This window comes from Myotis nattereri, assembly GCF_964212035.1.
Source record: "Myotis nattereri genome assembly, chromosome: 2".
NCBI lineage: Eukaryota > Metazoa > Chordata > Mammalia > Chiroptera > Vespertilionidae > Myotis > Myotis nattereri.
In genome coordinates, this window is record NC_138076.1 from 212,015,902 (window position 1) to 212,043,275 (window position 27,374).

The following is a 27,374-nucleotide window of genomic DNA, read 5'->3' on the forward strand; positions in this document are numbered from 1 at the left end:
GATCAGCCACTTTCTTCAAAACCCAGGGGCAAATAGCCCCGTTTGTGTTCTCTGCTTCTGTGCCTTAGTGCTGCTCTCATCCCTCTCCGACAGCAAGAGCTGGCTAATCCTGGATAATCTGTGTGGTGACACTAACCATCCAATGGAGGCTGTGGAAACACAGCTACATTAACGAAGTCATCCAGCCGCAGACCCAGTATGACAGTTTCTCAACAGATGGCCTTGTACTTCCTGTTTACCACATGCAAGGCTCTGGGAAGAGAATCCACTGTCACTTATAGGCAGCCCCACACTTCAGGAAAAGGGAACGAACAGGTGGTGTGTATATGCCTACCCCACTTGTTCAGGCAAAAAGTGAGACTGCAGAAACGGAGCTTCCCATTGGTTCACCAATGGAATCCTACCACAAAGTGACCATCATATACTCAGTTTATTTGTACTATAAAGTATTTAAATATCAACATGCACCTTCCCACTGAATGACTTCATGGGTCATGGCCAACATAGAACTTGGACAGGAAATCCTTTGGCCTTGGAGTTTCTGTTTCATGGAAGAACCGCATAACGTGTGTCCGCTGCTTCCACACTTTAATAGTTTCCTCCAGTTCCATCTTTCCCTGCGCAAGTGAGGGGAGAGGTCTTCAGTCAAAGTGGTCCAGTGAAAGGAATACAACACCGAAGGCCAGGATTCTGTTTTCTGCTCGGACACTGACTTGAGTGACCTTGGGTAAGTAACGTACTCTGTCTAGACCAGTTTCTGCATCTGAAAACAGGTGTTGGACTAAATGATCTCTGAGGGCTTTCAAATATTCTTTTAACTGGCTGACTGGTCTAAGGAGAGACGACTTCCAGGTCAATGGGCCCCTGCCCCATGACACCTAAGCCGACAGGCTTAACTTCCATTTCTGCTTAACATGCTGAAGCTCCCTCCTATTGATGCTCGTGACTGAGCAGAGACAGAATCAGGGCCAGGACTGGACCCCATTTACACAGGACTCCGCCAACCAGCCAGCCTCTTCCAGCTGTAAGCTGGCAACCAGGTGAAGCAGTAACCTCTAGGGAAGGGTTGAAGAAGAGTTCAAACTTTCACCCCTATACCTTTTTTTAGTTATAAAATGCAAGCCCTGATGGGTTTTCCCTTGCACAATCTTATAATCTCTTTAATCAGGTGATAACCTCCAAGTTCATCTGTTCCAGGCAACAGTTGCTGACCCAGCAGTTGCTTTTTAAACTTGGAAACAAAAGTGTTCATCTGGGAAGACTGGAGAGCTCTGGGCAGGTTGGGTGTTCTTTAAATCGGTCAGGGAGGGTCAGTTACCTTAATGACCAGAAGATCAACCACTCTGGGGTCTGTGACGTGGGCATTCTTCATAAACATTTCTCGGACTTTATCCCGTCCCTGTTTCACAGAGATGTCTAGCTGGAATAAGTTCACTAAAGAGAAAACATGACCAGGGTAGAAATCATATGGTTAAAACATATTTTTTAAGTTTTGATCTATGGATATTCATTAAACACATAGAGGTTGCCCATTCAATTCACTTACCAAATATTAGCCTGACCCCAAGCTAGGTGCTTGAGGATGTGAAGAAGTGTGAGACTGCCCTCAAAGAGCTTATATTTTGTTTGGGGAGACAAGGCCACTGCATTTGAAGGGCAGTAAGAGCATAGGTCAAGCGTATGAATGACCTGGGTTCAAATTCCATCTCTGTCACTTACCAGCTATATATCCCTGTGTACGTTAACTTCTCTGTGCCTGAGTGCACTTACATATGAAGTGAGGACAATAATAGCACATTTAACTCCAGAGCTGTTGGGAGGATTCTAACAATGCGAGATGCTTAGAACAGTGCCTGGCATGGAATAAATCCTCAATAAATGTTAGTAGTAGTATTATATGGAACATTTGCCAAAAAACAGGTTGGAATTAAGGTAAAATGATGTGGTGTAGGTTTGTGCACTATACAAACTTAGAGTTGAGGGAGAGTGCTGAGGCTTTGTGCAGTCAGGGAAGGCTTCGATCCAGCTGGCACTACCATGCTAGGTTACTGGGGGAAGAAGAGAGAAGTTTGACATAAGTCCTGTTCTCTTGGTTGTAAATTCTAATTAGAGGAACTGCTACCCATGAATGCAAACATGAAATCACAACATTCAGCAATCCCTGGTTAAATACGTGCCTAAAACAGTGGCAGAGACTCAGTGACCTAGACTCCATGTGAAGCACAGGGATGGCCTTTGGAAATTAGATCGCAGTCATTTGTATTCCCATCCCGGCAGTCAGCCTGCAGTGATTTGCTGATGACAGAGCCTTGTGTGGTAGGTGCAATAAGGACAGAAGGGGGGCCCACCAGCTGAATGCACAGCACAAACGAGGCTCTCGGGATAGGCTGGTCAGTGCTCATTTGGTGAGGTGCCTGGTGTTGTGATCATTCCTGCGACATGCCCATTCCACTCTACAGAACTGTCACAACCAGCTCTGAGAACCACTGTTGAGAGCTAATTAGTGACCGACTGAATGAATAATAACGCTTGACTTTTTAACTACACTCATAACTTGGTGACAGAAAAGCAAAGCTGCTGAGGCAATCCTATGCCATGCTGCAAAGACAGTGTTTCTGACCCACACACGGAGTAAATACACGATAGCAGAAATCGAACAGAAGCGGCATCCCAGTTTCATAGGTCAGGAAGTGTTCACAGACGGGCAGGACTGAGGAGCAGACAGTAGAAAGAACTCCAGTGGTCGCTGGAGCAGTTTCCCATGGGGAGCCAATTCTACCATCTCCCCAAATCTGCTGCCTTCGCCGCCTTCGCTTCCATAGCTTAACATCAGCTGTGGTGGGAGTATTCACACCGTGGGAAACGGAAAACATTACACATCTAGATTTCCCTCCAGAGAGTTGGCTGTTAAAACACTACAGTATCATATTAGGAATTTCAGAAAATGGTAAACAAAGGGACAATAAGAGACACAAAAATAAATGTAAACTAGTGTGGAGCCTAGAATTTAGAATCTTACCACTTGGGATGGGGGGGAGGAGTGAGGCCTGGAGCGGCAGTCGCCAACCGGTGGTCCTTGAGGTCCGAAAGGTTGGCGACCGCTGTCCTAGAGCACTGTGGGGACTTGCCTGAGGTCATACTACTGGTCCCTGGCAAACTTGGGCCTGGAATCCACGGTGTTTCTTGTGTTGTTTTAAAATTTACAATTGGCCGAGGCCGGTTTGGCTCAGTGGATGGAGCGTCGGCCTGCGGACTGAGAGGTCCCAGGTTCGATTCCGGTCGGGGGCATGTGCCTGGGTTGCGGGCACATCCCCAGTGGGAGATGTGCAGGAGGCAGCTGATCGATGATTCTCTCTCATTGATGTTTCTGACTCTCTATCTCTCTCCCTTCCTCTCTGTAAAAAATCAATAAAATATATTAAAAAAAAAATTTAAAAAAATTTACAATTGGCACTCTGAAGGAAAGAAATATGAAGAACCTTCCCTTGCTATCAGTATAACCCTTGCATCTTTATATTCGATTCCTCACTGTAGGCACGCCAGGGGAGCTGGGGCCCATCACTCCATCCTCATGTCCTCCTGAACCACCTGCCAGGAAAATGTCACGTGCACAAATGCAAAGTTTTGCTTACGAAGTCAGTTCATAGATCCCTGAATGCCCATCCTTCCAGGTTAAGAACCTTTGTTCTCAAGAGACAAATTCCATAGCTTTGTCCCAGGCGCCTTCCTGGCATCCTAACCCCTGAACACAACCTTCCACCAGTGGAAAGGCCTTAGGAAGGCAAACAGGAGCAGCCTAAGCTATGGCCTGCTGAATTGTTCTTTGGTCTAAATCAGTGGTTCTCAAACCAGCGGTGACTCTGCCACCCCCTGCCCCTAATATATGGCAATGTCTGGAGGTATTTTGGTTTGTCACAATTAGGGGGGAATGCTCTTGGCATCTAGTGGGGAGAGGGCAGGGATGTTGCGAACATCCTACAATGCACAGGGCAGTCCCCTAAAACAAAGAATTATCCAGCACAAATGTGGCTACTGAGAAACCCTGGTGTAAATTTCAACTGTTCCCTACCTCCCACTCCTCCCTGTAACAAGAAAGGGTTCTGGGCACTCTAGGCAAGCATTATATATATATATATTTTTTTTTTACATATTTTATTGATTTTTTACAGAGAAGAAGGGAGAGAGATAGAGAGTTAGAAACATCAATGAGAGAGAAACATCGATCAGCTGCCTCCTGCACATCTCCTACTGGGGATGTGCCTGCAACCCAGGCACATGCCCCCGACCGGAACCGAACCTGGGACCTTCCAGTCCCCAGGCCAACGCTCTATCCACTGAGCCAAACCGGTTTTGGCCAAGCACTGTATTTTGAAACAGCTGAATTTAGCACACACTCCTCATACCCATTATCCACCTGCCCCCTGAAGGCATTTGAATTTACAGTCCCTGAACCAGCAGTTAGTTTTCTCAAGTTTCTCCTTCCCTAGGAGCCTGTGGGTTTAAGTTCTGGTCATCCACAATTTCTCCAAGTCAGCTTGAGGACAGGGACAGTGTGGAGCAGTCAGAGTTCCTATCATTAGAGGACTTCTACAAGGAGGCTTCTGCTAGGGTAAGCCCTATAAATAACAATAGTGATAATAACAACAATGAAAAAACAGTAGCAGCCAACATTTAAGGAGTGCCTGAGTGCCAGGCCTTATCCTAAGCACTCTAGCTATATTAACCTATTTAATACGGTAACTCTTGGAAGAAGGTACTATTATCCTCATTTGATAGATGAGGAAACGGAGGCACAGCAAGGTGAAATCACTTGCCCAAGGTCACACAGTAAGGGGCAAGGTCTGGAGGCAAGTTCAGCAGCCACCACATTCTACTCCTCACACACAGGTGGGGAGTAGCAGCCTGGAAGAGGTGCTATGGTGCTCCAGCTAGCTTAAAAACACCTCCCCTCTCGGACTGCATGATGGTCTGCATTAAAACACACTAAATCAGTGGTTCTCAACCTTCCTAATGCCGCGACGCTTTAATACAGTTCCTCATGTTGTGACCCCCAACCATAAAATTATTCTCGTTGCTATTTCATAACTGTAATTTTGCTACTGTTATGAATTGTCATGTAAATATCTGATATGCAGGATGTATTCATTGTGTATTCATTGTGACAAATTGAACATAATCAAAGCATAGTGATTACTCACAAAAACAATATGTAATTATATATATGTTTTCCGACGGTCTTAGGCGACCCCTGTGAAAGGGTCCTTTGAACCCCAAAGGGATCGCGATCCACAGGTTGAGAACCGCTGCACTAAATCAATGAAACAAAATATCCAGGCCCTGACATGAGTACTGACTCCCCTTGACAGTTTAGGGCAGTGATGGCGAACCTATGACATGCGTGTCAGGGGTGACACGCAAACTCATTTTTTTGGTTGATTTTTCTTTGTTAAATGGCATTTAAATATATAAAATAAATATCAAAAATATGTCTTTTTTTTACTATGGTTGCATACATCAAAAAATTTCTATATGTGACACGGCACCAGAGTTAAGTTAGGGTTTTTCAAAATGCTGACACGCCGAGCTCAAAAAGTTCGCCATCACTGGTTTAGGGGGCTTTCCCCCCAACCTTTCTTTCATCAGGTACAGAGGGTGGGGAGCCCTGAGGGGGATGCCATGATAAGGAAACAAAGTCCCTGAACCCTGCAGTTTATATTTAACACATCAGCTGAACAGGCCGGTTCTCTGACATCTCGGTGATTGCAGGAGTTCTGAAGCAGCGGAGGGCGGGCCACGGGGTGGAGGGGAGCAGGGGCTAAGCAGACTAGGGCAGGCAGAGACCGCACCGGGAGCGAGGCTTGGAGATGGAGGGGGCGGGGCAACGCCGCACGGACATGGATGACCTTGGGAAAGTCACTTCCCTCCTCTGGTTCAGCTTCTTTTGTGAGAGACGTGGGAGCCCGATGGTCGCCCAGCCCTACAAGACACCCTGTGTACAGAGAACCTAGGGGCGCTGGACGTGGTCTGGGAGCTAGAGTTGCCTTTGGGTTCCAGATCACCAGGCTAGCTCTGGACTTGGGGCAGCCGCTTCGCCTCTCCGTGCCTCAGTTCCCTCCCCCACACAGTGAGCACGTCACTGACAGGCCCTGCTCTCCCTCCCGGGGTTTCGTTTAGATTGGGGGGGGGGGGGGGACGGGGGGGATGGGAGCCAAAGCGCCGAGGGCGCCCAGGAGCGCGGGAGGGATGCTGGACACGGTTGGTCTGACTCCGGCGCCACTGCCAGGTCGGGTCCACCCAAGCTCGGTGACCCTCCTCCCCTGAAACACGTGGGGGCGCCTCTGCCGGGCCCGAGAGAAATCAGAGGCCGGGAGGGCTGCGACCTTGAGCGGCCGCCTCCGGTGCCCCGCGCACGCCGATGCCTCTCACCAGTGGTCGGCACCTCCCGATACCAGGCGCGGTAGAGCTCGCGCACCCTCCGCTTGGCCTCGTTCATGTCCCGACTGAAAATGGGCTTCACCGAGGTGCTGGCCGCAGCAGCCGCCCGGCGGACGCCGCTCGCCGCCATCTTGCTAAAGTAACCACCCTCCCCCAACCCCGCCCCCTTTCCACCCGCTAGTGCGGCGAAGGACGAACGTCTTTGCTTATTGGCTAAAATTAAAGGACACGCCCCTAAATTCTATGGATGGGCGGGAGGGCGGCTGTAGGTCTCTCTGATTGGTCGGGAGACCTGTATCTCTGGGTGGAAGGAAAGCGGTTGGTGGCTGCTCACGCTCATCAGCAGAAACGCGAACTAGTCGGCCGGACGTCCTAACGGTCGCCGACGGCGCCGCCAGGGGGCACTCGGTCCCCAGCCTGGCCGCGTGCCGCCGAGCTGCCTGGTCTCCCAGCGACGCGGCGCTCGCCCGGGATGTCGGGGGCGCGCTGGCCTCGCCGAGCTTCCCGGGTCGGCTCCCGTGAGGTGGCGGCTGAAGCAGACAATGGCGCCTGGACTGCTTGGCGCCGGCCTGGCCCTTCTGTGGGGCCACTTTTTCTAAACTTTTTACCCCGATGAGTCAACTCCTTCGACGTGCGATACAGATGGGAAAGCGCTTTCCTGGCCTGTTTCTCGACGCTTCTCCACAGCCCGGGGAGGTAGGTTCTACCTTCAGCCCCATGTTCGACAAGGACGTTTGCTTCCCAAACTGTGGATTTCTGGGAAACACAGCGCAGAGTTTTGGAGCTGGAGGAGCCTTAGGTTGTCCTTTCCGGGTCTCTCTTTTCTGGCATTTTCCTGCCGAGGTTCTCCCCTGGCATGAAGGGGGCTAGAAGTGTGACGGGAAAAGAGCCAACAGGACGGGCGGGGCCTGCGCAGGGGCCTGGCCTCCTTAACCTCCTGGATCAGGTGGGTGGGTAGCGTCCCCGTTTCACAGGCGAGAAACCGAGGCGGGCGGAGGCAAGGCCACTCGCCCGTTAGGCCTCCCACCCCACCGGCCGGGGTCCCGGGCCGGGCACCTTGCGAGCGTCGCGGAAGGAGCAGGGGCCGGGCTCTGGGCCCCGGACCAGCGTGGGGGATGGCCCTGCATCTAGCCCTCTCTTTCTCATTTTAAAGGGTTAAAAATGTGGATACTTTATTCTCCTTTTATTTTAACATTTATTTGTACATTTAAATGAGCTAGACAAAAGAAAGCAGGTAACACATAAATGATAAAGCATGATAATAAAACGAAAACTTCTGAACCCCAGGACCCAACAGAAGAATTGGCAGTCATCAAGGCTTCCATAAAGTACACTATATACCTGGTAACCAGGCACATTAACTCGCTTAAGCCGCACAACACACCTGTGAGATGAGTGTTGTTGAACCCATTTTACAGATGAGAAAACTGAGACACAGACTAAGTTACTTACTTAACAGCATTGGGTTGAGACCTAGGTAGTGGCTCCAGAGCCTGTGCTCTACCTCTCATGGCACCTATAGGATACCTACCTGTGTACCTTAGTCCATGCTCCTGCCTCCTCTAGGTGTAACCACTGTCATGAATATTAATGTTAATATTCGTTTTCATTAAAACAATAAAAGGCTTCTAAAACCACAAACTGGGATAAAATATCTGCAGATCATATATTCCATAAGGGACTTGTATCTAGAATATGTAAAAGGCTCTTACAACTCAATAATAAAAAGACAAATAGCTCGATTAAAAATGAGCAAAGGTGCTTGGCCGGTGTTGCTTAGTAGTTGAGCGTCGACCATGAACCACAAGGTTACAGTTTGATTCCCAGTCAGGATACATACAAGAAGCAACCGATGAAGGCATAAATAATTGGAACAACAAATCAATGTTTCTCTCTCTTGCTCTTAAAAAAACACACAGATGAGCAAAGGTGACACCAAGTATTGATGAGGATGTGAAGTAGCAGGAACTCTCATTCATTGCTGGTGAGAATGCAAAATCATACAGCCACTTTGTAAGACAGTCTGGCAGTTTCTTACAAAACTAAACATACTCTTTTTTTATTATTAAATATATTTTTATTGATTTCAGAGGGGAAGGGAGAGGGAGAGACCAAAACATGAATGATGAGAGAGAATCATTGATTGGCTGCCTCCTGCATGCCCCACACTGGAGATCAAACCCACAACCATGACTTCTTGGTTCATAGGTTGGTGCTCAACCACTGAGCCATGCCGGCCAGGCAAAACTAAACATACTCTGAACATATGATCCAGCAATCACACTCCTTGGTATTACCCAATTAATTGAAAACTTATGTCCACAGAAAATCTGCACATGGAATTTTATATTCATAACTAGAGGCCCGGTGCACAAAAATTTGTGCACTCGGCGGGGAGGGGGGTCCCTCAGCCCGGCCTGTGCCTTCTCGCAGTCTGGGACCCCTCGGGAGATAACGACCTGCTGGCTTAGGCCTGCTCCCGGGTGGCAGAGGGCAGGCCCAATCCCTAGGTGCAGCCCCTGGTCGGGCTCAGAGCAGGGCCCGATTGGGGAGTTGGGGCGCCGCCCTGCCATGCACAGAGCAGGGCGGATCGGGAGGTTGTGATGCCACCCTCAGTCACGCTCAGGGTAGGGCCGATTGGGGGGTTGGGGCACCGACCCCTGTCACACTCAAGGCAGGGTGGCTGGGGAGGTTGCGGTGCTAACCCCTGTCATGCATAGAGCAGGGCCCATCAGGGGGGTTGGGGCTCTGTACCCTGTCACGCACAGAGCAGGGCCAATCAGGGGGTTGGGGCGCTGCCCCCTGTCACGCACAGAGCAGGGCCCATCATGGGGTTGGGGCGCCGCCCTCTGTCACCCACAGAGCAGGGCCGATCAGGGGGTTGGGCGCCGCCACTGTCACACTCAGGGCAGGGCCGATGGGGAGGTTATGGCTCTACCCCGTCACACACAGAGCAGGGCCCGTGGGGGGGGGGGGGGGTTGGGGCGCCGCACCCTGTCACACACAGAGCAGGGCTGATCAGGGGGTTGGGGCGCCGCACCCTGTCACACACAGAGCCGCAGGGCGATCAGGGGGTTGGGGAGCTCTCCCCTATCAGGCACAGAGCAGGGCTGATCAGGGGGTTTGGGCGCTGCCCCCTGTCACGCTGATCCTGGTGCCGGGAGGCCTCGCGGCTCCGCTGATCCCGGTGCTGGGAGGCATATTACCCTTTTACTATATAGGGTAGAGGCCTAGTGCACGGGTGGGTGCCAGCTGGTTTGCCCTGAAGGGTGTCCTGGATCAGGGTGGGGGTCCCCACTGGAGTACCTGGCCAGCCTGGGTGAGGGGATGATGGCTGTTTGCAGCTGGTCAGACACTCTTCAGAGTGGGGGTCCCCACTGGGGTGCCTGGCCAGTCTAGGTGAGGGGCTGAGGGCTGTTTTCAGGCTGGGGGTGACGGAAGCTCCTTTTTTTCTTTTCTTTTTTTTTTTATTCTGGGCCAGCTTTAGCTTTGAGGCTTGGCTCCAGCTCTTAGGCCTCCGCTGCTGAAAGTAGGTTTCTGGCCTTTGCTTACAATGTTGTGATCCTGCTGACTGAAGCCCGGTGACTAAAGAAGGTTTCTGGGGTTTTGTTTAGCTTCTATATTTGTTACATAGTTGCTTAGAGTTGCAGCTCAGAGGCCTGCAGGGGCAGGCGGGGAACGTTGGAGTCCTCCGTCACTGAAGCAAGCAAGCCTCATGTTAGTTTCAAGCTGCCTGGCTGCCGGCCGCCATCTTGGCTGGCAGTTAATTTGCATATTGCCCTGATTAGCTAATGGGAAGGGTAGCGGTCGTACTCCAATTACCAAGTTTCTCTTTTATTAGGTAGGATTGCCAGAACTTGGAAGCAACCAAGAAGTCCTTTAGGAGGTGAATGAATAAATAAATAGTGGCATGTGCAGACATTAAGATATTCTTCAGGGCTAGAAAGAAATGAGCTAGCAAGCCATGAAAAGACATGAAGGAAACTTAAATGGATATACCTAAGTGAAAGAGCAATTCTGAAAAGGGTACGTACTGTGTGATTCCAGCTATATGACATTCTGGTAAAGGCAAAACCATGGAGACAGTGAAAAGATCATTGGCTGCCAGAGGCTGGAGGAGGAAGGGATGAATAGGTGCAGCACAGAGTGTTTTTAGGGCAGTAGAGGTGGATACCTGCCATTATACATGCTCAGACTCCTAGAGTGAACCCTAATGTAAATTGTGACCTTTGGGTGACAATGATGTGTCAGTGTAGGTTCATTGATTATAACAATGTGTCACTCTGCTGGGGGATGTTGATAGTGGGGAGGCTGTGAGTGTGTGTATGTTGGGGGTGGAGTAAGGGGAAGTCAAAATTACTATAAAAAGTATTTTTTTAATAGGCAAAGGATATGAATATCTGTTTCTCCAAATTAGATATACAAATGATCAATAAGTATGTGAAAAGACAATGTCATCAGTCACTAGGTAAATGCAAGTCAAAACCATTAAGATACCACTCACCCACTAGAATGCCTAGAATAAAAAAGATAGATAATAGTGTTGGCGAGGATATGGAGAAATTGGAACTCTTATATATTGCTGGTGGGAATATAAAATGGTGCAGCCACTTTGGGAAACAGTCAGGCAATTTCTTAAAAAGTTAAACATAGCCCTAGCTGGCTTGGCTCAATGGATAGAGCATCAGCCTGTGGACTGAAGGGTCCCAGGTTCGATTCTGGCCAAGGGCACATGCCTGGGTTGCAGGCTCGATACCCAGTTGGGGGCGTGCAGGAGGCAGCCGATCAACGATTCTCTCTCATTGATGTTTCTCTCTCTCTCTTCTTCTCCCTTCCTCTCTAAAATCAATAAAGAAATATATATTTTTTAAAAAGTTAAATATATACTTATTATAAATTCCAATTCTAGGAATCTACCCAGGAAAAATAAAAACATTTGTCCACAGACACTTGTGTGTGAATGTTCATAGCAGCATTATTCATGATAGCCCAAAATAGAAACAACTCAAAAGTCCATCAACTGGATGGACAAGGAAAAAAGTGTATAAACAAAATATGGTGCGTTCATACAATGGAGTATTCTTCAGCCACAATGAACCTTGAAGACATGCTAAGTGAAAGGAGCTAGACATAGCACAAATCAGATAATTTCATTTCTGTGAAGGGTTCAGAAAAGGCAAATGTATACAAGCAGAAAGTAAATTATAGTTGTCAAGTGCTGAGGTGGAAATGAGGAGTGAATGTAGCATGAAGTTCTGTTTAGGCTGATGGAAATGCTGTAAAATTAGTTTGTGATGCTAGTGCACAACTTTGTAAATATACTAAAATTCACTGACTTATACACTCAAATGGGTGAAGGATAAATTTTATGGTATGTAAATTATCTATACTAATAAAAGGATGATATGCTAATTAGACCAGGTCAACCGGACATCTTCCGGTCCTCCTTCCGGACAAAGCCATGGTGATGGGAGCTGAGGCAGAGGTGGTTAGGGGTGATCAGGCAGGCAGGCAGACAGGCAGAGTGGTTAGGGGCAATCAGGCAGGCAGGCAGGTGAGTGGTTAGGAGCCAGAGGTCCCAGATTGCAAGAGGAATGTCTGACTGCTGGTTTAGGCCCGATTCCTATGGTCAGACATCCCCCGAGGGGTCCCAGATTTGGAGAGTGTGCAGGCCAGGTGAGGGACTCCCCCACCCCCGTGCACGAATTTCGTGCATTGAGCCTCTAGTACAGTGGTTCTCAACCTGTGGGTTGCGACCCGTTTGGGGGTCGAACATCCCTTTCACAGGGGTCACCTAAGACCATCCTCCATATCAGATATTTAAATTATGATTCATAACAGTAGCAACATTACAGTTATGAAGTAGCAATGAAAATAATTTTATGGTTGGGTCACAACATGAGGAACTGTATTTGAAGGGCCAGAAGGTTGAGAACCACTGGTTTATGGCCTCTGTGAGATGTGAGCATTTAGGTAACAGGTCTTGCAAGACCAGTTTCTGGGAAAGAGGCAGTGACTTAATTATAGGTTATCAAGAATGTACATTAGGTTACTGGCACAAATTCAGATTGCTAGCCCCCGTCCCCCCCCCCCCAAAGTCTTATTTTCCCCATCATAATGAGAATTAAAAAATTTATTCATTGATTTTTGAGAGAGAGAAACATTGATTTATTGTTGCACTTATTTATGCATTCATTGGTTGATTGTTGTATGTGTCCTAATCAGGGGTCAAACTCGCAACCTTGGCGTATCAGGATGATGCTCTAACCAGCTGAGCCAGGGTCCTTTTGACTTTTAATTTTACCCATGTTATTTATTTATTTATTTATTTATTTCCATATGTTATTTAAAAGTATGTTGTTTAGTTCCAGATATTTGGGGATTTTTCCAGGGAGTTTCTGTTACTGATTTCTAATTCAATTCCATTGTGGTCAAAGGACTTACTTGAAATAACTAATCTTTTAAAATTTACTGAGACTTGTTTTATGGTTTATCTTGCCAGGAGCCGGTCCATGCTTGCTGTTTCAAGGGACCTGGCATATATGGCATACTGTTCTTAATATGTTTGCTCACCTTCTTGGCACTATGTGTTTTAACCAAGGTCACCTCTCTGAGAAAGGTTGTTTCCCCAGGTAGGGATTTTCCCCTGAAGTTAGGGAGGGAATAAAACCTCTTAACTAAGTGCCAGGCGGGTAATTAATCACTTTAACTACGAACAATCATGCTTAAGCTACATAATCTTTACTCCCTGGAATGGAGATAAGAAACGCCCTAACCTTTGAAATAGAGATTGATAGGATTGGAATCAACTGGTATAAATACAGATGTAAGAAGACAGATCGAAGAAGACAGAACCTAGGCACAGAACCTACACAGAACGTTCTCTAGAGACAGAAGAACTGGAGAGAACATGGCAAAAGATCCTGGACAGAAACTGGCCTCAGAACCTAGAGACAGAACCTAGCGAGAGAACATGGCAAAAGATCCTGGACTGAACCTGACTACAGAAATTGGCAAGAGAACCTGACTAGAACCTGGTGACTGAACCTGGCTGGAGAACCTAGCGAGGGAACATGGCTACAGAACCTGGCTGGAGAACCTAGCGAGGGAACATGGCTACAGAACCTGGCTGGAGAATCTGGAGAACCTAGCAAGAGACCATGGACACAGAACCTGGCTGGAGATCCTAAACAGAACTTCTCTGGAGATCCAGACCAGAACTTGGCTGGAGATCCTGGCTAGGCTGCTGATCAACTGAAAGCTGTCTCCGTGTCATTCCTTCTTTGCCGACTCCGTCCACACCTTTGGGGACCCCTGGACCTGCTGGGGTTGGACCCCGGCATTATCTTAATGTTTCATCTGTACGTGGAACTCGGCATTTGTTAGTTTAACTATCCATAGTTTTGTAATTATTACTTAGTGGCATTTACAGTAATTTGGGGATGGTAGAAGATGTCTATTTGATATCTTCAAGCGCCCCAAGGGCAGGCTCTGTGTCCTGTTACCTTTCTATCCCCTTGGCGTTATTCCTGGCCCCAAAGGGAAGCTCAGCAGATGCTGATCAGATGGTTGGGTAACACTTAGAAATTGTCAGGCTGTGTTCTTGTTTTTGATCCAGAAAATGTGCTTATTGGATTATGTGACATGACTGAATCTTACACCTTTGTGTGTTTGTATAGCATTGATGGCGTTGAATGGAACCAGAGAGATATCCACAAAGGTGCTGGCTCTGACTGGTGGGGATGGAAAGCCGCCCTGAGGCAGCTGACCACCTGCACTGGCCCAGGTTGGAGCGGCTGTCCTGTCATAAAGCCCCCTAAGATGTGATGTCACACACAGAGGGGCTGTATTCTGGACTCCTAGCCTTAGCGGCTCAGTGCCCTTCTCAGAGGAAAGGTGGGCAGGCTGCCTGAACACTGCCGTCAAGGTCAAGGTTGGCGTGTTTGGTAAGTGGCTCAAAGGCAGGAAGCATCCTAAGCAGGTGAAAATGGTCTTTGGGACTCCTAGCCTACCTTTTGGGCTTCCCTTCCTACTTCGCCTGCCCTTCTCCTCTCCTTCAGGACTCACTTTCTCTTCCCTTCTCCAAACCTCCTCTCAGAAAAAGCCTGAAAGCTTGGCTCACACTAGTTATACACATGACTAGCAAAGCTTATGCTGGAGACACTGCCAGCGGTGTTCCCAGAGATGCCCCAGGGACCCCGGGGTGCTGTAGCGCCCTGCGGAGTTGAAGTGAGCCAGGCCTGGAGGGGCCCCTGGATTTGGTGCCCAGGAGCATGTTGGTGACTTTGGTGAGAGAGGTTTCAAGAACTTGTGGGGTCAGACACAGATACAGGTGGGCTGTGGAGCTTAGACGGCTCTCTCCAGGAGACCGTGAAAAGGGGAGGGGCCAGTTAGGATCCTCACTGAGAAGGGTTGTGGGTTCAGAGAGAGGGGCTTTTTTTTTTTAATGGAAGAGGTGAGTGATGTGTTTAAATGCTGATGGGAAGGAGCCATTAGAGAAGGAAAGGCTGAATGTATCAGAGAGGAGACCCCAAACGCCCAGGTTGTGAGAAGACCACATGGAATGCAGCACGGAGGGTGCGGTCTCAGAGGGGAGGGCAGCCCCTCCCTGGAGGAGGAATTGGCCTGTGAGAAGCAGAGAATGAATGGGAGGGTTTGGTGGCAGAAGGTGAAGGGAACTGGCATCTGGTGAAGGTTGAAATCTTTAGAAGATTCTGAAACAGCCCCTGTGGAGAATGGGAGCTGCCTCGGGAAGCGGAGGCTCACTGGCCTCATCCAGGGTCCAGCTCACGTTGGAGACCTTGACTTGCCATGGTGCCAGTTTGTAGGGAATGCTGACACTGGTGGGGGTTCCAGACAGAATAGTTTGAGGAAGCTGGGCAATCGCCCTCAGTGCTCCCCAAATTATTCCCCAAATGCTCTGTAACCCAGAAAATACTTTAAAGTGTTTTAAATCATTATTGTTTACGGTTATCATTCACCACCTACACCTGGAGACGTTTTATACGAAATGTTCAATAGACCTATTCCTCTCTCCTTCATCTTAGCCCACCTCCTTCCCCCATTGTGTTCCCTGGGACCTCCCTTCCCAGCTCTGAGGCACAAAAACCATCTTTCGTTTGGAGCTCTTGGGAGAAATTTCTGAGCATTTTCCAAGCTCCTGGAAGTTCCCCTCCTTAGTTGGACCAGCTGGCCATCCCCTGGCTGAGCCTGGCCTGTGGAGGTCCTTGCTGTCCACCGACTGCCTCTGGCCTGTTGTGACTCCTGCAGGCCACGGGGTCCAGGAACACTCGGGCCCCGGGCCTGTGATGCCTTGACTGTTGCCTATCCTTTCTCCTTAGACTGAAAATGGTGTTTGGTGTATGCGGCCAGAAGGAGAGGTAAAGTTTGGGTGCACCCTACTACCACGTCCCGAATGACCAGGCGGGGGAACCCCCACTTGGGCCCAAGAGGAAGGGAAAGCAGGGTTCTCTATAACTTTTCCTTGACTGTTAGAGTGTCTCTGGGACTCAGAGTCGGGGTGGAGGGCCTGGTCCTGGTAGGTGGGCCATGAGTGTGTGTGTGTGTGTGTGTGTGTGTGTGTGCGCCCGCACACAGGGAGGCATCATTTTAGCCAGTGGTTCTCAACCTTCCTAGTGCCGCGACCCTTTAATACAGTTCCTCATGTTGTGGTGACCCCCAACCATAAAATTATTTTCATTGCTACTTCATAACTGTAATTTTCCTACTGTTATGAATCGTTATATAAATATCTGATAAGCAGGATGTATTTCGGCGACCCCTGTGAAAGGGTTGTTTGACCCCCAAAGGGGTCACGACCCACAGGTTGAGAACCGCTGATTTTAGCAATGCTAAAATGCTCTGCTGTCCCAAGGGAGCGGTCACAGAAGAGGGAGGTGACCTGGAACATGATTTCTACCCCGGGTGTGGGATCTGTCAGTCCCGAGGAGGGAGGGCTTGGAGGGTTGTGGGAGAAGAGCTGACCCAGCACCGGATGATCCCCTGTGAGGCCCAGGCAAGGTCAGGGCCTGCCTTCTGGCTGGAGAGGCAGGATGGGCTGGCAGGTACAGTGAGGAAGGGAAGAAAGGGAGTGGCCTGGGCTCCGTGTCTGCTCCAAGCGCCAAGCCTGGCTGCTGAAGGAGGCAGAGGCACAGAGTCATGCCAGCCAGTCAGCAGGGAGCCCGGGGTGAGCCCTGAGGCAGCTGAGGGATTTCCTCGCCCACAGTGGTGACGGGACACACCCCGGTAGGGCAGGTCCTGGATTGGGGGAAGCCGGTACCCACTGGTGAGGGCAGGGGAGACCCCGCCTCACACTCACTCTGCTTTCCTTCCAGGCTCTACAGGGCCCTGTACGTAGTGCAGATCTTCATTCTTGCAGGTAAGGCCTGTGCTGCGGTGAGTTGGGGAGGACGTCAGGACCTGGGAGTTGGTTCTCCCCTCAGAGCCCCCAGCCTCCAGCTGCCCAGGGAGCTCCCCGAGGCCTGGCTCCCCAGGGGCTGGCCGCCTTTCTCCACGTCTCCCCTCTGCACCCTCAGGGTGGAGTGGCGCTCAAACCCATGTCTAACTGTGAAGCTCATACTCTGCCCCCCGCAAAAATACACATAGAACCCTCAAACCAAAAAGCCCACACAACCTAATACAGTCCTACCGCAATGACTTTCAAATTTTTGCTTGCATACCTTTTCAAAGACTATCCCCTCACACATTTTAAATTAGTACCTAGTTTATGTCACGGTGTCGAGGGATATGACACTTTAAAATAATGACATCTCTGTTCAGTGCTCTAACTAGTCTTCCTTCACCCATTTGCAGGAGTGGTGTACTATTATTCCCAGGAGTTTGTGGGGAAAACAGCTCCAGACCACGCGATTGCTGGGGAATCATCACTGGTAGGCACCTCGCTCAGTCCTAGATGCTGGGGTGGGCTCCCTGGGGTCATACTGCTTGCCCTCAAATGGTCAACTGTGTGTGTGTGTGTGTGTGTGTGTGTGTGTGTGTGTGTGTGTGAGCGCGCACGCGGTGTGGATTCTAGAGATTTCCTATTTTCTCAGAGTCAAAACATAAGCCCCACCCCTCATGAGCTGGCTATATGGTCACTTCAGGGCTCTGTGGCAGTGGCCTGGATAACCCAAAGGAGCAGGTGATCCTAATGCATGTGCGCAGCCCTGGAATGTGGTTCGACACTCATGTGAGCAGCGTGGTGCTGAGCAGGACTCCTGTCTGGGGTTGCACAGCCTCTTTGATGTCCCAAGTCCAAGAACCTGTGGCAGAAGCCCCCTCTCCCAGCCCCGGTCAGAGCACAAATGGATGCTGGGTCCACTGAGGCACTGCACACCTGGTGTGGGAGCCCTTGTGGGACGCAGCCTCGGGGCTCTGTGATGGGTGGCCTTGTGATATTACATGTCTGAAAGGCCTCAACCCATGCTGGGGTCCAACCCCAGCAGGTCCAGGGGTCCCCAAAGGTGTGGTTGGAGTCGGCGAAAAAGGAATGACACGGAGACAGCGTTCAGTTGATCAGCAGCCTAGCCAGGATCTGTAGCCACAATCTCCAGCCAAGTTCTGTTTAGGATCTCCAGCCAGGTTCTGTGTCCATGTTCTCTTGCTAGGTTCTCCAGCCAGGTTCTGTAGCCATGTTCCCTCGCTAGGTTCTCCAGCTAGGTTCAGTCACCAGGTTCTAGTCAGGTTCTCTTGCCATGTTCTATCCAGGTTCTGTAGCCAGGTTCTGTCTCTAGGATCTTCAGCCAGGTTCTCTCGCTAGGTTCTGTCTCTAGGTTCTGTGGCCAGTTTCTGTCCAGGATCTTTTGCCATGTTCTCTCCAGCGAAGTTCTTCTGTCTCTAGGTTCTGTGTAGGTTCTGTGTGTAGGTTCTGTGTCCTGTTGTCTTGTTACATCTGTATTTATACCAGTTGATTCCAATCCTATCAATTTCTATTCCAAAGGGTAGGGCGTTTCTTATCTCCATTCCAGGGAGTAAAGATTATGTAGCTTAAGCATGATTGTTCGTAGTTAAAGTGATTAATTACCCGCCTGGCACTTAGTTAAGAGGTTTTATTCCCTCCCTAACTTCAGGGGAAAATCCCTACCTGGGGAAACAACCTTTCTCAGAGAGGTGACCTTGGTTAAAACACATAGTGCCAAGAAGGTGAGCAAACATATTAAGAACAGTATGCCATATATGCCAGGTCCCTTGAAACAGCAAGCATGGACCGGCTCCTGGCAAACCCACACTCGGTGAGCGAGTGGCTGGGCATGGAATTCTAGACTAGAAATAACTTTCCCACCGATTCTGAAGATCCTCATTGCCTTCTGGCTTCAAATGTTGGTGTTTAAAGTCTGATGAAATTGAATTCTTAGAACAGACGTTTTCCTTTGAATCTCTGGAAGCTTGTTGGTTCTGCTCTGGGTCCTCAGTATTCTGAAATGTACTGAAGGCATCTAGGGTGGGTTTTCCTCATCCATTGTCATGGACACTTGGTGATTCCTTCTCTCCTGAAAACTCCTGTCCCTCATCTTTGGGAATTGTCTTGATAAAAAGGAATGTACGCCCAGGGCAGGTGTGTCTCAGTGGTTGAGTGTCGACTCATAAACCAGGAGGTCACTGGTTCGATTATTGGTCAGGGCGCATGCCTGGGTTGCGGGCTTGATCTCCAGTAAGGGGCATGCAGGGCAGCTGGTCGATGATTCTCTCTCATCATTGATGTTTCTATCTCTCTCTCCCTCTCCGAGATCAATAAAAAAATATTTTAAAAAATACTTTTAAAAAGAATGTATTTAGAATATCTCCTGTCACCCCAGCTTGTTGCCTCTGCTCACTTTCAGGAAGATCCATGGTTTAGCTGTTGGTCCTCCTGATATCCTCTCTGTTCTTGCTGGGAAATGCTTTTTTCAGCTTTATCTTCTGGACTTTGATTGGGTTTTCCATTCCCATAATCATATCACAGTTTGGGTTTTCAAGCTTTAGAGGTTAATATTTGAACGTTTCTGTTTTAGAGCCTGTTCTTGTTCCGTTCATGAGCTCAGTTTATCTTCCTAAAGGCATCAGTCATGCTGAAGTTCCCTAAGTCCCTGGGGTCTTTAGGGGTCAGTGCTGCCCACTAACAGTCACCTCAGCTGTGCCCTCAGCCGCATCCCTTCTCTCTCTCCCTGTCATGCAGTCCATAGGCGAGACCTTGAGGCCACTGTGGGGGCTGATGGATAAGTGCTACCCTGTGGCCATTCAGGTGGGTAAGACTGGGGACTCTTCTTCCCCTGAGGGGGGCGGCTGTCCTGGGCCCCCTGTCCTGGGTAGACACCGTGAGAGGCCGGGTGGGTGGGCGTGGGAGGGGGCGACGCCCAGCACGCATGCTGTTTCCCCCTGTAGAGACGCAGAGTCAGGAGTGGGAAGAAGCAGGCCTCCAAGGTAAGAGGCCTCCCTGGAAGGGCCCGGGCGGGGCTCTCCCGTCAGCTCCATGAGGCCCAGGGGTGCCTGGCTCAGGGCCTGCAGGCCCAGGGGTGGGGGCAGGGTCCCTCCAGGAAACTCACGGCCCCGCCACCCCACCTCTGGAGCTGATAGGGAAGGACTTCCCTGGAGAAAGAATGAACTGTACGCACCCCAAGTGTGGGAAATGGGAGGGTTGAGGCGTACTGGGGGCCTCCCGGCCTGTGTGATGCCCGCTTCTCTCTTGGCAGGCCACAGCCCCTGAGACTCCGGGAGGACTGAATGATGCTGCCCCCAAGGAGGAGACGGACATCCTGTCTCAGGGGGAGAAGGACCCGGAGGGGGAGGGGAGGGTCCCAGGCCAGGGAGCAGCCAGCCCCACTCCTGCTGGGAAGGAAGTGGCTGAGGAGAAGGAGGTGGCAGGGAGCCCAGGCTGGGAGGTAAGGAAGCCTGGTGCCCCAAGCAGTGCCGGGCGGTGGGCAGGCTGTGGGGGTGGAGAGGGGGCTGGGGCACCCCCAACATGACGGGGCCAAACTGCATCTCAGTAGAGCAGCTCTCTGTGGAGCTGAGGGGAGCAGAGGCGTTGTGAGTCCTGGCCTCCCTGACTTCTCGTGTAGCGAGGCCTCAGTTTCCCCATCTACACTGTAGAGCCTGTCTCATCCCACCATGCCCCTTTCCCAGGGAGATAAGAAGGTCCCAAAGGAGCTGGCTCTACCTCCTTCTGGTAAGAGAGCCCAGCCCACCCGCCTCCCTCCCTCCCCTCTGTGACCCTGAGGAGCCCCCAGGGAGCCCCCACCCTCCTCTTCCAGGGAGGGAAGGCCAGGGAGCCCCGAAGGAGCCTCCTTAGCCCACTCCCCAGGGACGTGGGTGGGAGGAACCCTGGTGTCAGTGCTGCCCCATCAGATCTCGCTGCCCTGGCCCTGAGGAAGGGTTCCTCCGGCAGGCGACCTGCAAGGCCTGCCTCCTTATGTTTGTAGGGGCCTCTGGGGTGCAGAGCCAGGAGGAAAGGCCCGGCGGGTGGGCCCCCGAGCTCCTGAGGAAGCTCTGGCTGGGCTGGTTCCCGGTCTCTGACAGCCCTGACACTCAGGAGCACGAGTGACAACCCAATAAACGCACTGATGCCGCCGCTGTGGCCCCGCTGCCTCCTTGCAGGCCTCGCCCTGCAGACCCAGCGTGGGCCGTGTGCACTGTCCCAGCAAGCACCACGCCTGACTCGGAAGTGGGTACTCTGGGAACCAAAGGGGCCCTGCTGACCTGGGCTCCATGTCAAGGGACAGGCCAAGCTACCTGAATGTGGGGAGCGGGGGAGCTTGTCAGGAGGGCATCTAGAGGACACTGGTGGGACCCGTCAGGGGTGCCGTGAGGCCGTTGCGTTGGGGGCTTCTGCCCTGAGCATCTGGGGTCCCTAAGCTGTTCACTAAATGCACAAGGGTCCTCCCAGGACCCGAGTAAGCCATCATTAGAAGCCCTTGGGCGCTGCCCGTGGGCTCTGTCCAGGCCCCATCTGGGAGTGGACACAGGTGATGGGTGGCAGGCAAATAATGTCACAGCCCCAGCATCAGTGCAGGAAGTCGGGACCTGGCGGCCATCTGGTGCACTCTCCTTAGTGGCTGCAGGGAAACAGAAGCCCAGGCCCACACAGTGGTGTGATAACAAGGACTAGAGTCAGGCTGTCACCTCCAAGGTCCCTCTGTGGCCTCCTTTCTTGTGGCCAGCGCATTGTGGCAGGGGTCGAGGTTTGACCCTGTCCGTGCGACATGTCTGCAGCCCAGAGGAGTCCATTCCTTGCCCCCAGCCCAGCCTCCTGCGCGCCCTGCCTGGCCTGGTCACTCCAAGGACTGTGCCCGGGGCTGGCGCCCACATGAGTCTCTCCAGCGGCAGCCGGCCCAGGAGACAGCTCTTTCCAGCAGCAGCTGGGCCAGAAGCAGAGGCAGGATGGGCTGGCAGGTACAGTGAGGAAGGGAAGAAAGGGAGTGGCCCGGGCTCCGTGTCTGCTCCAGGCGCCAAGCCTGGCTGCTGAAGGAGGCAGAGGCACCTGGCCTGGCCACTCCGAGGACTGTGCCCGGGGCTGGCGCCCACATGAGTCTCTCCAGCGGCAGCCGGCCCAGGAGACAGCTCTTGCCAGCAGCAGCTGGGCCAGAAGCAGACCTGAGGCATCAGGGAATGCGGCTAATTCAATGTTGGGGTGACGCAGAGGCCCAGGGAGGGGGCTGGCTCCTGGGCTGCCGTTAGGGTTCCCAGGGAGAGCTCTGCACCCCATTCCTGAGCCTGGTCGTTAACCTGGCACATCACTTCCCAGCCTTCCTGAGTTCCCCACCTTTTGGGGTGTCAGTGGGAGAGCAGACTTGCTGGTGTTGGCTGAGCAGCTGCCTGTGGTGCAGGGCGGGTGCTGCTGGGCCTGAGAGTCGGCATCAGGCTGAGTGAGGCCTCCCTTTCCCACGGGGCGAGCAGGGGCTGGGGCCTGTGCAGAGACTGGGACCCACGCAAGCAGCCAGTATTGGGCTCCACAGGCGACTGGGGTCAGCTCTCATTTTCTGAGCCTCAGTATAACCGCCTCTCAAGTGGGCCCCAATGCGAGGTGAGAAGGGACAAGGCCGGGCAGGCCTGGCCTGGGGAGGCTGCTGAGGCCCCTTCGCTGCCAGGGTGGTTAAGCGGCCTGGGTGGAACTCAAAGTCAGGCTGCAGCCACCAGGCTGGTTTATTGTACATCAGGGCCCCCAGCTGAGGAGCGGCTGGGGTGTGTCCCCTCTAGCGGGGCACAGCACAGAGCTGGTAGGGGGGTGGGACCACAAGGAAGGCATAGGTCCCATGGTCGCTGGGGCGGGGCTGCCCAGCGGGCACCGAGAAGCTGAAGTGCTGCAGGAGGCAGGTGAAGAAGAGGAAGAGCTCCATGCGGGCCAGGGGCTCCCCGAGGCATGAGCGGCGGCCTGTGGGGGGGTGGGGGGGTGAGGCATGAGCCCGCGCCTGGGCCCTGTGCCTCCAGGCTCCCTCGGGCGGGACAGCAGGCTGGGCCCCCACAGGCACCTGCTGAGAAGGGCATGAAAGCCGCCTGCTTGACGAAGCGGCCCTGGGCGTCCAGGAAGTGCTCGGGGTGGAAGCGCAAGGGCTCCTTCCAGGCGGTCTCGTCCTTCAGCACTGACGACAGGTTGGGGATGAGCGTGGTCCCCTGGCAGGAGACACCTCACGTGGGTGGGTCTGGGTGGGGCATGCCGGGACCCCTGCCACCAAACACTCCCGGGAGCACACTGTCTGGACCACGCCCGCCCAGGCCACCTCCCTGACCCTGGGGGTCCCAGTGCCATGCCTCTCATGGGGCCTCCCTGCCACCCGTCCCTGCTCCCAGGGGCTCCTCCAACACTTGAGCTTGTCTCCCACCCAGCAGGGCCCTGCCTCTGCGCTCACCCCCACGCCCCTGGGATGGGACAGTCAGTGCTGGGCAGTGAGCGGGGCTAGGGTCCCGGTCAGTGGCCATGTCAGAGCACACGTGGTGGGTGTGGCTGAGTGGGGGTGGGGCGGCCACAGGCCTACCTTGGGGATGAGGAAACCCCGCAGTTGAATGTCGCGGGAGGTCATGTGGGGCACGCCCAGGGGGATGATGTCCCCAAAGCGCTGCACCTCGTGGACCACAGCCATGGTGAAGGGCATTCGGGCCTGGTCCGCCATCTCTGGTCGCCGCACTTGCCCTATTGTCTCATCGATCTCCTTTTGGACCCGGTCTGGACAGACAAGCATCCCCACAGGGGTCAGGCCCCGGGGGTGGGGGTGGGGGTGGGGGTGGGGTAAGGGCTGGGCTCTGGCCTGAGAGGGGGTGAGTCGAGGGCTGGGCCCATGTGGAGAAGGAAGTCAGTCAGGACCCAGCCTCTGCGTAGCCAAACTCAGCTCAGGGACCATGGGCTGACCTTTCCTGCCTCCCCCATCCCACCCGACCCCCAAGCCGGGCTCACGCTGCACATCCGGGTGCAGGATCATGAGCAGGAGGGCCCAGGCCAGTGTGGTTGAAGTGGTCACCATCCCCGCAGAGAACAGGTCAGCCACCACCATGCGCAGGTTCTCATTGTTGAAGCTGCTCCTGGGGTCCTCCTTGGCCTGCCATGCAGAGGGCGGGCAAAGGGGCAGAGGGAGGGAGCCCTCCAGTGGCTCCCACAGTACACCCAGCAGCCTGGGGGCCCAACCCCTGGGCTTACCTCATGGCACAACCCACAGCCCCTGCCCCCATCCCTGGCAGCTGCCCCTCACCTTCTCCACCTCATCCAGGAAGGCGTCAGTCAGGTCTCGGGGTGCCTGGGCTGGGTCCCGGGTCATCTTGTGCTCGGCGATCAGCTCGTCCAGAAGAGCCATGAAGGCCCTCTGCCCCTTGAAGACCTTGGCAGCCAGCCCCGGGATGCGCAGCAGCACAGGGACCGATTCCAGCACCTGGACGGGCACAGGTGTGGGTCCGGAGCGGGCCTTCCTGTGCCCAGGTGTTCTCAGGACAAGTCAGGTCCAAAGGGGTTGCCACCTTGCCCTGCTTCCTCCCTACATGCGGGGCTGAACTCGACCCCCTCCCTTGGCCTGTACTGCCCGAAGGTAAACCTGAAATCTCCCAGTCAAGGCTTCTGATGAGGGAGGTCAGGTCCCTGGCTCTCCTGGGGGTGTGACCCTGGCGCCCTCCCGCTCTCGTTCTCTCCCCTCCAGGCCTGTGCTCTTGCAGAGGCCCCTTCTGAATGCCATTCTCCAGCGCCCTCTGTATAACCCTCCTCCCAGGAGGCGCATTGGAGGTGGAGGTCCCCACGACTCCCCCACCTCGCGCAGGAGTCCCGACTCCTCCTTCAACCCTTCCTCCATCAGGTCCAGCAGCTTGAGGAAGCGCGGGTCCTCGTACTCGAAGCGGCGCCCATAGATGAGCGAGGAGATCACGTTGCTCACCGCTCTGTTCAGGAGGGCGTTGGGGCTGAAGGGGCGCCCTAGGGGAGGGGTGCAGAGCGGGGTCGCGTCCCTCTTCTGGTCCCCAGCCCCTCCCCGCCTCGCCCTCAGCCACCGCACTGACCGGCCTGGTCCTCGAAGGCGGCGCAGAGACAGGCGGCCTCCTCGGTCACCCACTGCTCCAGGGACTTCTTGCCCAGGCCGAAGTCGCGCAGGGTGGACACGGAGAAACGCCGCTGCTCGCGCCACGCGTGCCCGTAGCGCGCGAGGATCACTCCAGGGAGCGGGGGAGTGGGCGCGGCTAGGCGGGCGCTGGCCCCGCCTCTGCCGCTCACGTGGTTCGCGGGCTCTCCCTCCTCCACCCGGAGCGGGGCCCGGCCCGGCCCCGCCCACAAGCCGCGCCCCCGGCGGTGCAGGCCCCGCCCCCGGCGGTGCAGGCCCCGCCCACAGGAGTTGTACCCACCCATTCCCCAACTTTGACACCCGCTTCCGGCTGGAGACCGGCCCCCCTCTGTCCGCCCACACTGCTCGCCGGCTCCCTCCCTCTCGTGGCAGGTCCTGCCCGCCCTCGCCCCGCCTACACCGGTTCCGTTTCCCTCCTTCCGCCCCTGGTCCCAGTGCTGCTCGCGGCGGCCTGGCCCGCCCTGTCCCGGTGAGGCCCCGCCCACCTCCCCCACCCTGGGCTCAGGCTCCCCCTCCACCTGCCGCCCCTTCCTATTCGCCGAGAGCACAGCGAGTCCACCGCCCTCCTCCGCGTGGGCTGCCGGGTGTCTGCGGGCCCCGTGCCCGCTGGGCCTGGGTCGGCCCGGTCCTCCGCTTGCCTTGCGCGCGCGGCCCGAAGCCCAGATGCTCATAGATGGGCGAGGGTGGGCGGTCGGAGGTGTCCTCGCTGCGGTGCACCAGCGCCTCGCGCACGGCCGCCAGCCCGTTGACCACGACCACGGGCGTCCAGGCCAGCTGCAGGCTGAACACGTCGCCAAAGCGGCTCCGCAGCTGCGGGCGGAGGGTGTCGGGTAAGCTGGCCGCGTCTCAGGGCCCGGACCTTGCAGGACCCCTGGGCGGTCAGCAGGGAGCGATGCAAGGACTTTGTCTGGTCGGGGCCCTGGGGTCACTTCTCTATGATCAAGGACCTCGCATCTCTGAGTTTGCAAATGTCACCAAAATTGTCAGTAGGCCACGTGAGCATTCTCTCTCTCAGGGGCAGCAGCTAAGGCCTAGAGGTGAACGTGACGCCCAAGGGCCCACAGAGCAGAAGACTTGAGCCCATTCTCTGCTCCCTCAACCTGACTTCCTGATTGAAATGGGGCTCCTGGCCAGACTCCTCTCCCCCTTCTCCAGACCTTTCCCCCTGAGCTAAACAGAAGGGGCTCGTGCCCGACCAGCGTGGCTCAGTGGTTGAGCGTGGACCTATGATCCAGGAGGTCACAGTTAGATTACCGGTCAGGGCACCTGCCTGGGTTGTGGGCTCCACCCCCATGCAGAAGGCAGCCAATCAATGATTCTCTTTCATCATTTGTTTCCATCCCGCTCTCCCTCTCCCTTCCTCTCTGAAATCAATAAAAATATATTTAAGCAGACGGGACTCAGGCTCACCTCCTTTGAACACTGTCTAAGCAGAACCCAAACCCACTGCCAAGTCCCACCCCCTCTGCAACCTTTGCCCTCTGTGACCTTCGGAAAATCCCAACTGTCCCTGGGCCCTGCAGGCATGACCTCCTCAGGGAGCCTCTCTAACCCGCCCCCTCTTCTCAGCTCAGCTCCTTGTCCAGCCTGTGGCTCATGCCCACCCTGCCTGCTGCGAGGAGGGTCCCCCATGGCCTCTGCTGCCCACCCTAACCCTGCCTGCTGCGAGGAGGGTCCCCCATGGCCTCTGCTGCCCACTCCCGCCCACTGCCTGCTATGAAGAGGGTCCTCTGTGGCCTCTGCTGCCCACCCTACCCCTGCCTGCTGCGAGGAGGGTCCCCCGTGGCTGCCCACCCCCACCTTCCTCACCTGGTTAACACAGTGCAGCATGTCCTGGAAGTCCACGTGCAGCAGGTTGCCCAGCCCTGGCAGCGGCCTGGGGCCTGGCGGGTAGTGGGCAGCCCAGCGCACACGCCGGTGCATCAGGTCCACCAGGAGCAGGAAGACGGCGGTGGCCACAGCCAGGGGCCACAGCGCCTCCCCGGTCAGCAGCCCCATGGCTGTCTCAGTGTCCTCAGGGCTCCTCTGGGCACACTGGCACCCTCACCACACAGGCACCTAGGACAGGCCCGGCACAGCACCCTCACCACGCCCTGTGGGCTGGGCCAGCCTGGGCTCTCCTTATAAAAGGAGCCGAGGCTGGCCCTGCCCTCTGCCCTGAGCCAGCCTGTCTGGGAGTCACCACTGTCAGAGGGCACAGGGAGAGGTTGGGCAAGGTCAGGTGCAGGGGTGGCCAGAGAACCCTGCCCCTCCTGTCCTCTCTAGGTGCTTTCCCGGGGTGGGGGTCGGGGGGAAGAAGTTCACCCCCAATTCACTCCGCAGCTCTGTCTGGGCTCCGAGGAACAACCAGGGGTTTCCAGGCTTGATCCTGCGTCCTGTCTCTCAGGCTCACACCTGACGTGGTCGCAGTCTCGTCCCTGAACATGGCCCTGCTCCCGC

At 54.0% G+C, this 27,374-nt stretch overlaps 3 protein-coding genes across 4 annotated transcripts; 1 reads left to right on the plus strand and 2 right to left on the minus strand.

Moving 5' to 3' along the window:
- Positions 1 to 411: 411 nt before the first annotated feature.
- Positions 412 to 6,613, minus strand: NDUFA6 (NADH:ubiquinone oxidoreductase subunit A6). Its single transcript, XM_081084921.1, has 3 exons — positions 6,427 to 6,613; positions 1,319 to 1,434; positions 412 to 617 (listed from the first exon to the last, which is right to left on the minus strand). The coding sequence occupies exons 1-3, from the start codon at positions 6,563 to 6,565 to the stop codon at positions 486 to 488; spliced, it is 387 nt and encodes a 128-aa protein (XP_080941047.1). The 5' UTR covers positions 6,566 to 6,613; the 3' UTR covers positions 412 to 485.
- Positions 6,614 to 6,949: 336 nt separating this feature from the next.
- On the plus strand, positions 6,950 to 20,977 carry LOC308513264 (uncharacterized protein). 2 transcript variants are annotated; one of them, XM_081083160.1, is made up of 10 exons: positions 6,950 to 7,131; positions 14,115 to 14,381; positions 15,777 to 15,815; positions 16,770 to 16,813; positions 17,248 to 17,324; positions 19,589 to 19,654; positions 19,795 to 19,833; positions 20,103 to 20,291; positions 20,533 to 20,575; positions 20,829 to 20,977. In XM_081083160.1, the coding sequence occupies exons 3-10, from the start codon at positions 15,784 to 15,786 to the stop codon at positions 20,948 to 20,950; spliced, it is 612 nt and encodes a 203-aa protein (XP_080939286.1). In that variant the 5' UTR covers positions 6,950 to 7,131; positions 14,115 to 14,381; positions 15,777 to 15,783; the 3' UTR covers positions 20,951 to 20,977. The 2 variants fall into 2 exon arrangements, with proteins under 2 accessions (XP_080939286.1, XP_080939287.1); XM_081083161.1 differs by lacking the exons at positions 6,950 to 7,131; positions 19,795 to 19,833 and having other exon boundaries at positions 14,119 to 14,381; positions 20,829 to 20,968.
- Positions 20,978 to 22,518: 1,541 nt separating this feature from the next.
- On the minus strand, positions 22,519 to 27,030 carry CYP2D6 (cytochrome P450 family 2 subfamily D member 6). The gene is made up of 9 exons (XM_081114991.1): positions 26,745 to 27,030; positions 25,574 to 25,745; positions 24,877 to 25,053; positions 24,633 to 24,793; positions 24,087 to 24,263; positions 23,795 to 23,936; positions 23,379 to 23,566; positions 22,875 to 23,016; positions 22,519 to 22,777 (listed from the first exon to the last, which is right to left on the minus strand). The coding sequence occupies exons 1-9, from the start codon at positions 26,931 to 26,933 to the stop codon at positions 22,599 to 22,601; spliced, it is 1,527 nt and encodes a 508-aa protein (XP_080971117.1). The 5' UTR covers positions 26,934 to 27,030; the 3' UTR covers positions 22,519 to 22,598.
- Positions 27,031 to 27,374: the final 344 nt, after the last annotated feature.

What these genes read in the sequence shown, in the direction of transcription:
- CYP2D6 (XM_081114991.1), bottom strand. Translation starts at nt 26,933, where the DNA reads ATGGGGCTGCTGACCGGGGAGGCGCTGTGGCCCCTGGCTGTGGCCACC. An exon ending in GGGGTTTCCTCATCCCCAAG is followed by an intron (nt 23,017 to 23,378) that starts GTAGGCCTGTGG and finishes GTCTCCTGCCAG; the next exon opens with GGGACCACGCTCATCCCCAA. An exon ending in TTTCATGCCCTTCTCAGCAG is followed by an intron (nt 22,778 to 22,874) that starts GTGCCTGTGGGG and finishes ACCCCCCCACAG; the next exon opens with GCCGCCGCTCATGCCTCGGG.
- LOC308513264 (XM_081083160.1), top strand. Translation starts at nt 15,784, where the DNA reads ATGGTGTTTGGTGTATGCGGCCAGAAGGAGAG. An exon ending in TTGCTGGGGAATCATCACTG is followed by an intron (nt 17,325 to 19,588) that starts GTAGGCACCTCG and finishes CCTGTCATGCAG; the next exon opens with TCCATAGGCGAGACCTTGAG. An exon ending in CAGGGAGCCCAGGCTGGGAG is followed by an intron (nt 20,292 to 20,532) that starts GTAAGGAAGCCT and finishes CCCCTTTCCCAG; the next exon opens with GGAGATAAGAAGGTCCCAAA.
- NDUFA6 (XM_081084921.1), bottom strand. Translation starts at nt 6,565, where the DNA reads ATGGCGGCGAGCGGCGTCCGCCGGGCGGCTGCTGCGGCCAGCACCTCG. An exon ending in TCGGGAGGTGCCGACCACTG is followed by an intron (nt 1,435 to 6,426) that starts GTGAGAGGCATC and finishes TTTTCTCTTTAG; the next exon opens with TGAACTTATTCCAGCTAGAC. An exon ending in TTGATCTTCTGGTCATTAAG is followed by an intron (nt 618 to 1,318) that starts GTAACTGACCCT and finishes TCACTTGCGCAG; the next exon opens with GGAAAGATGGAACTGGAGGA.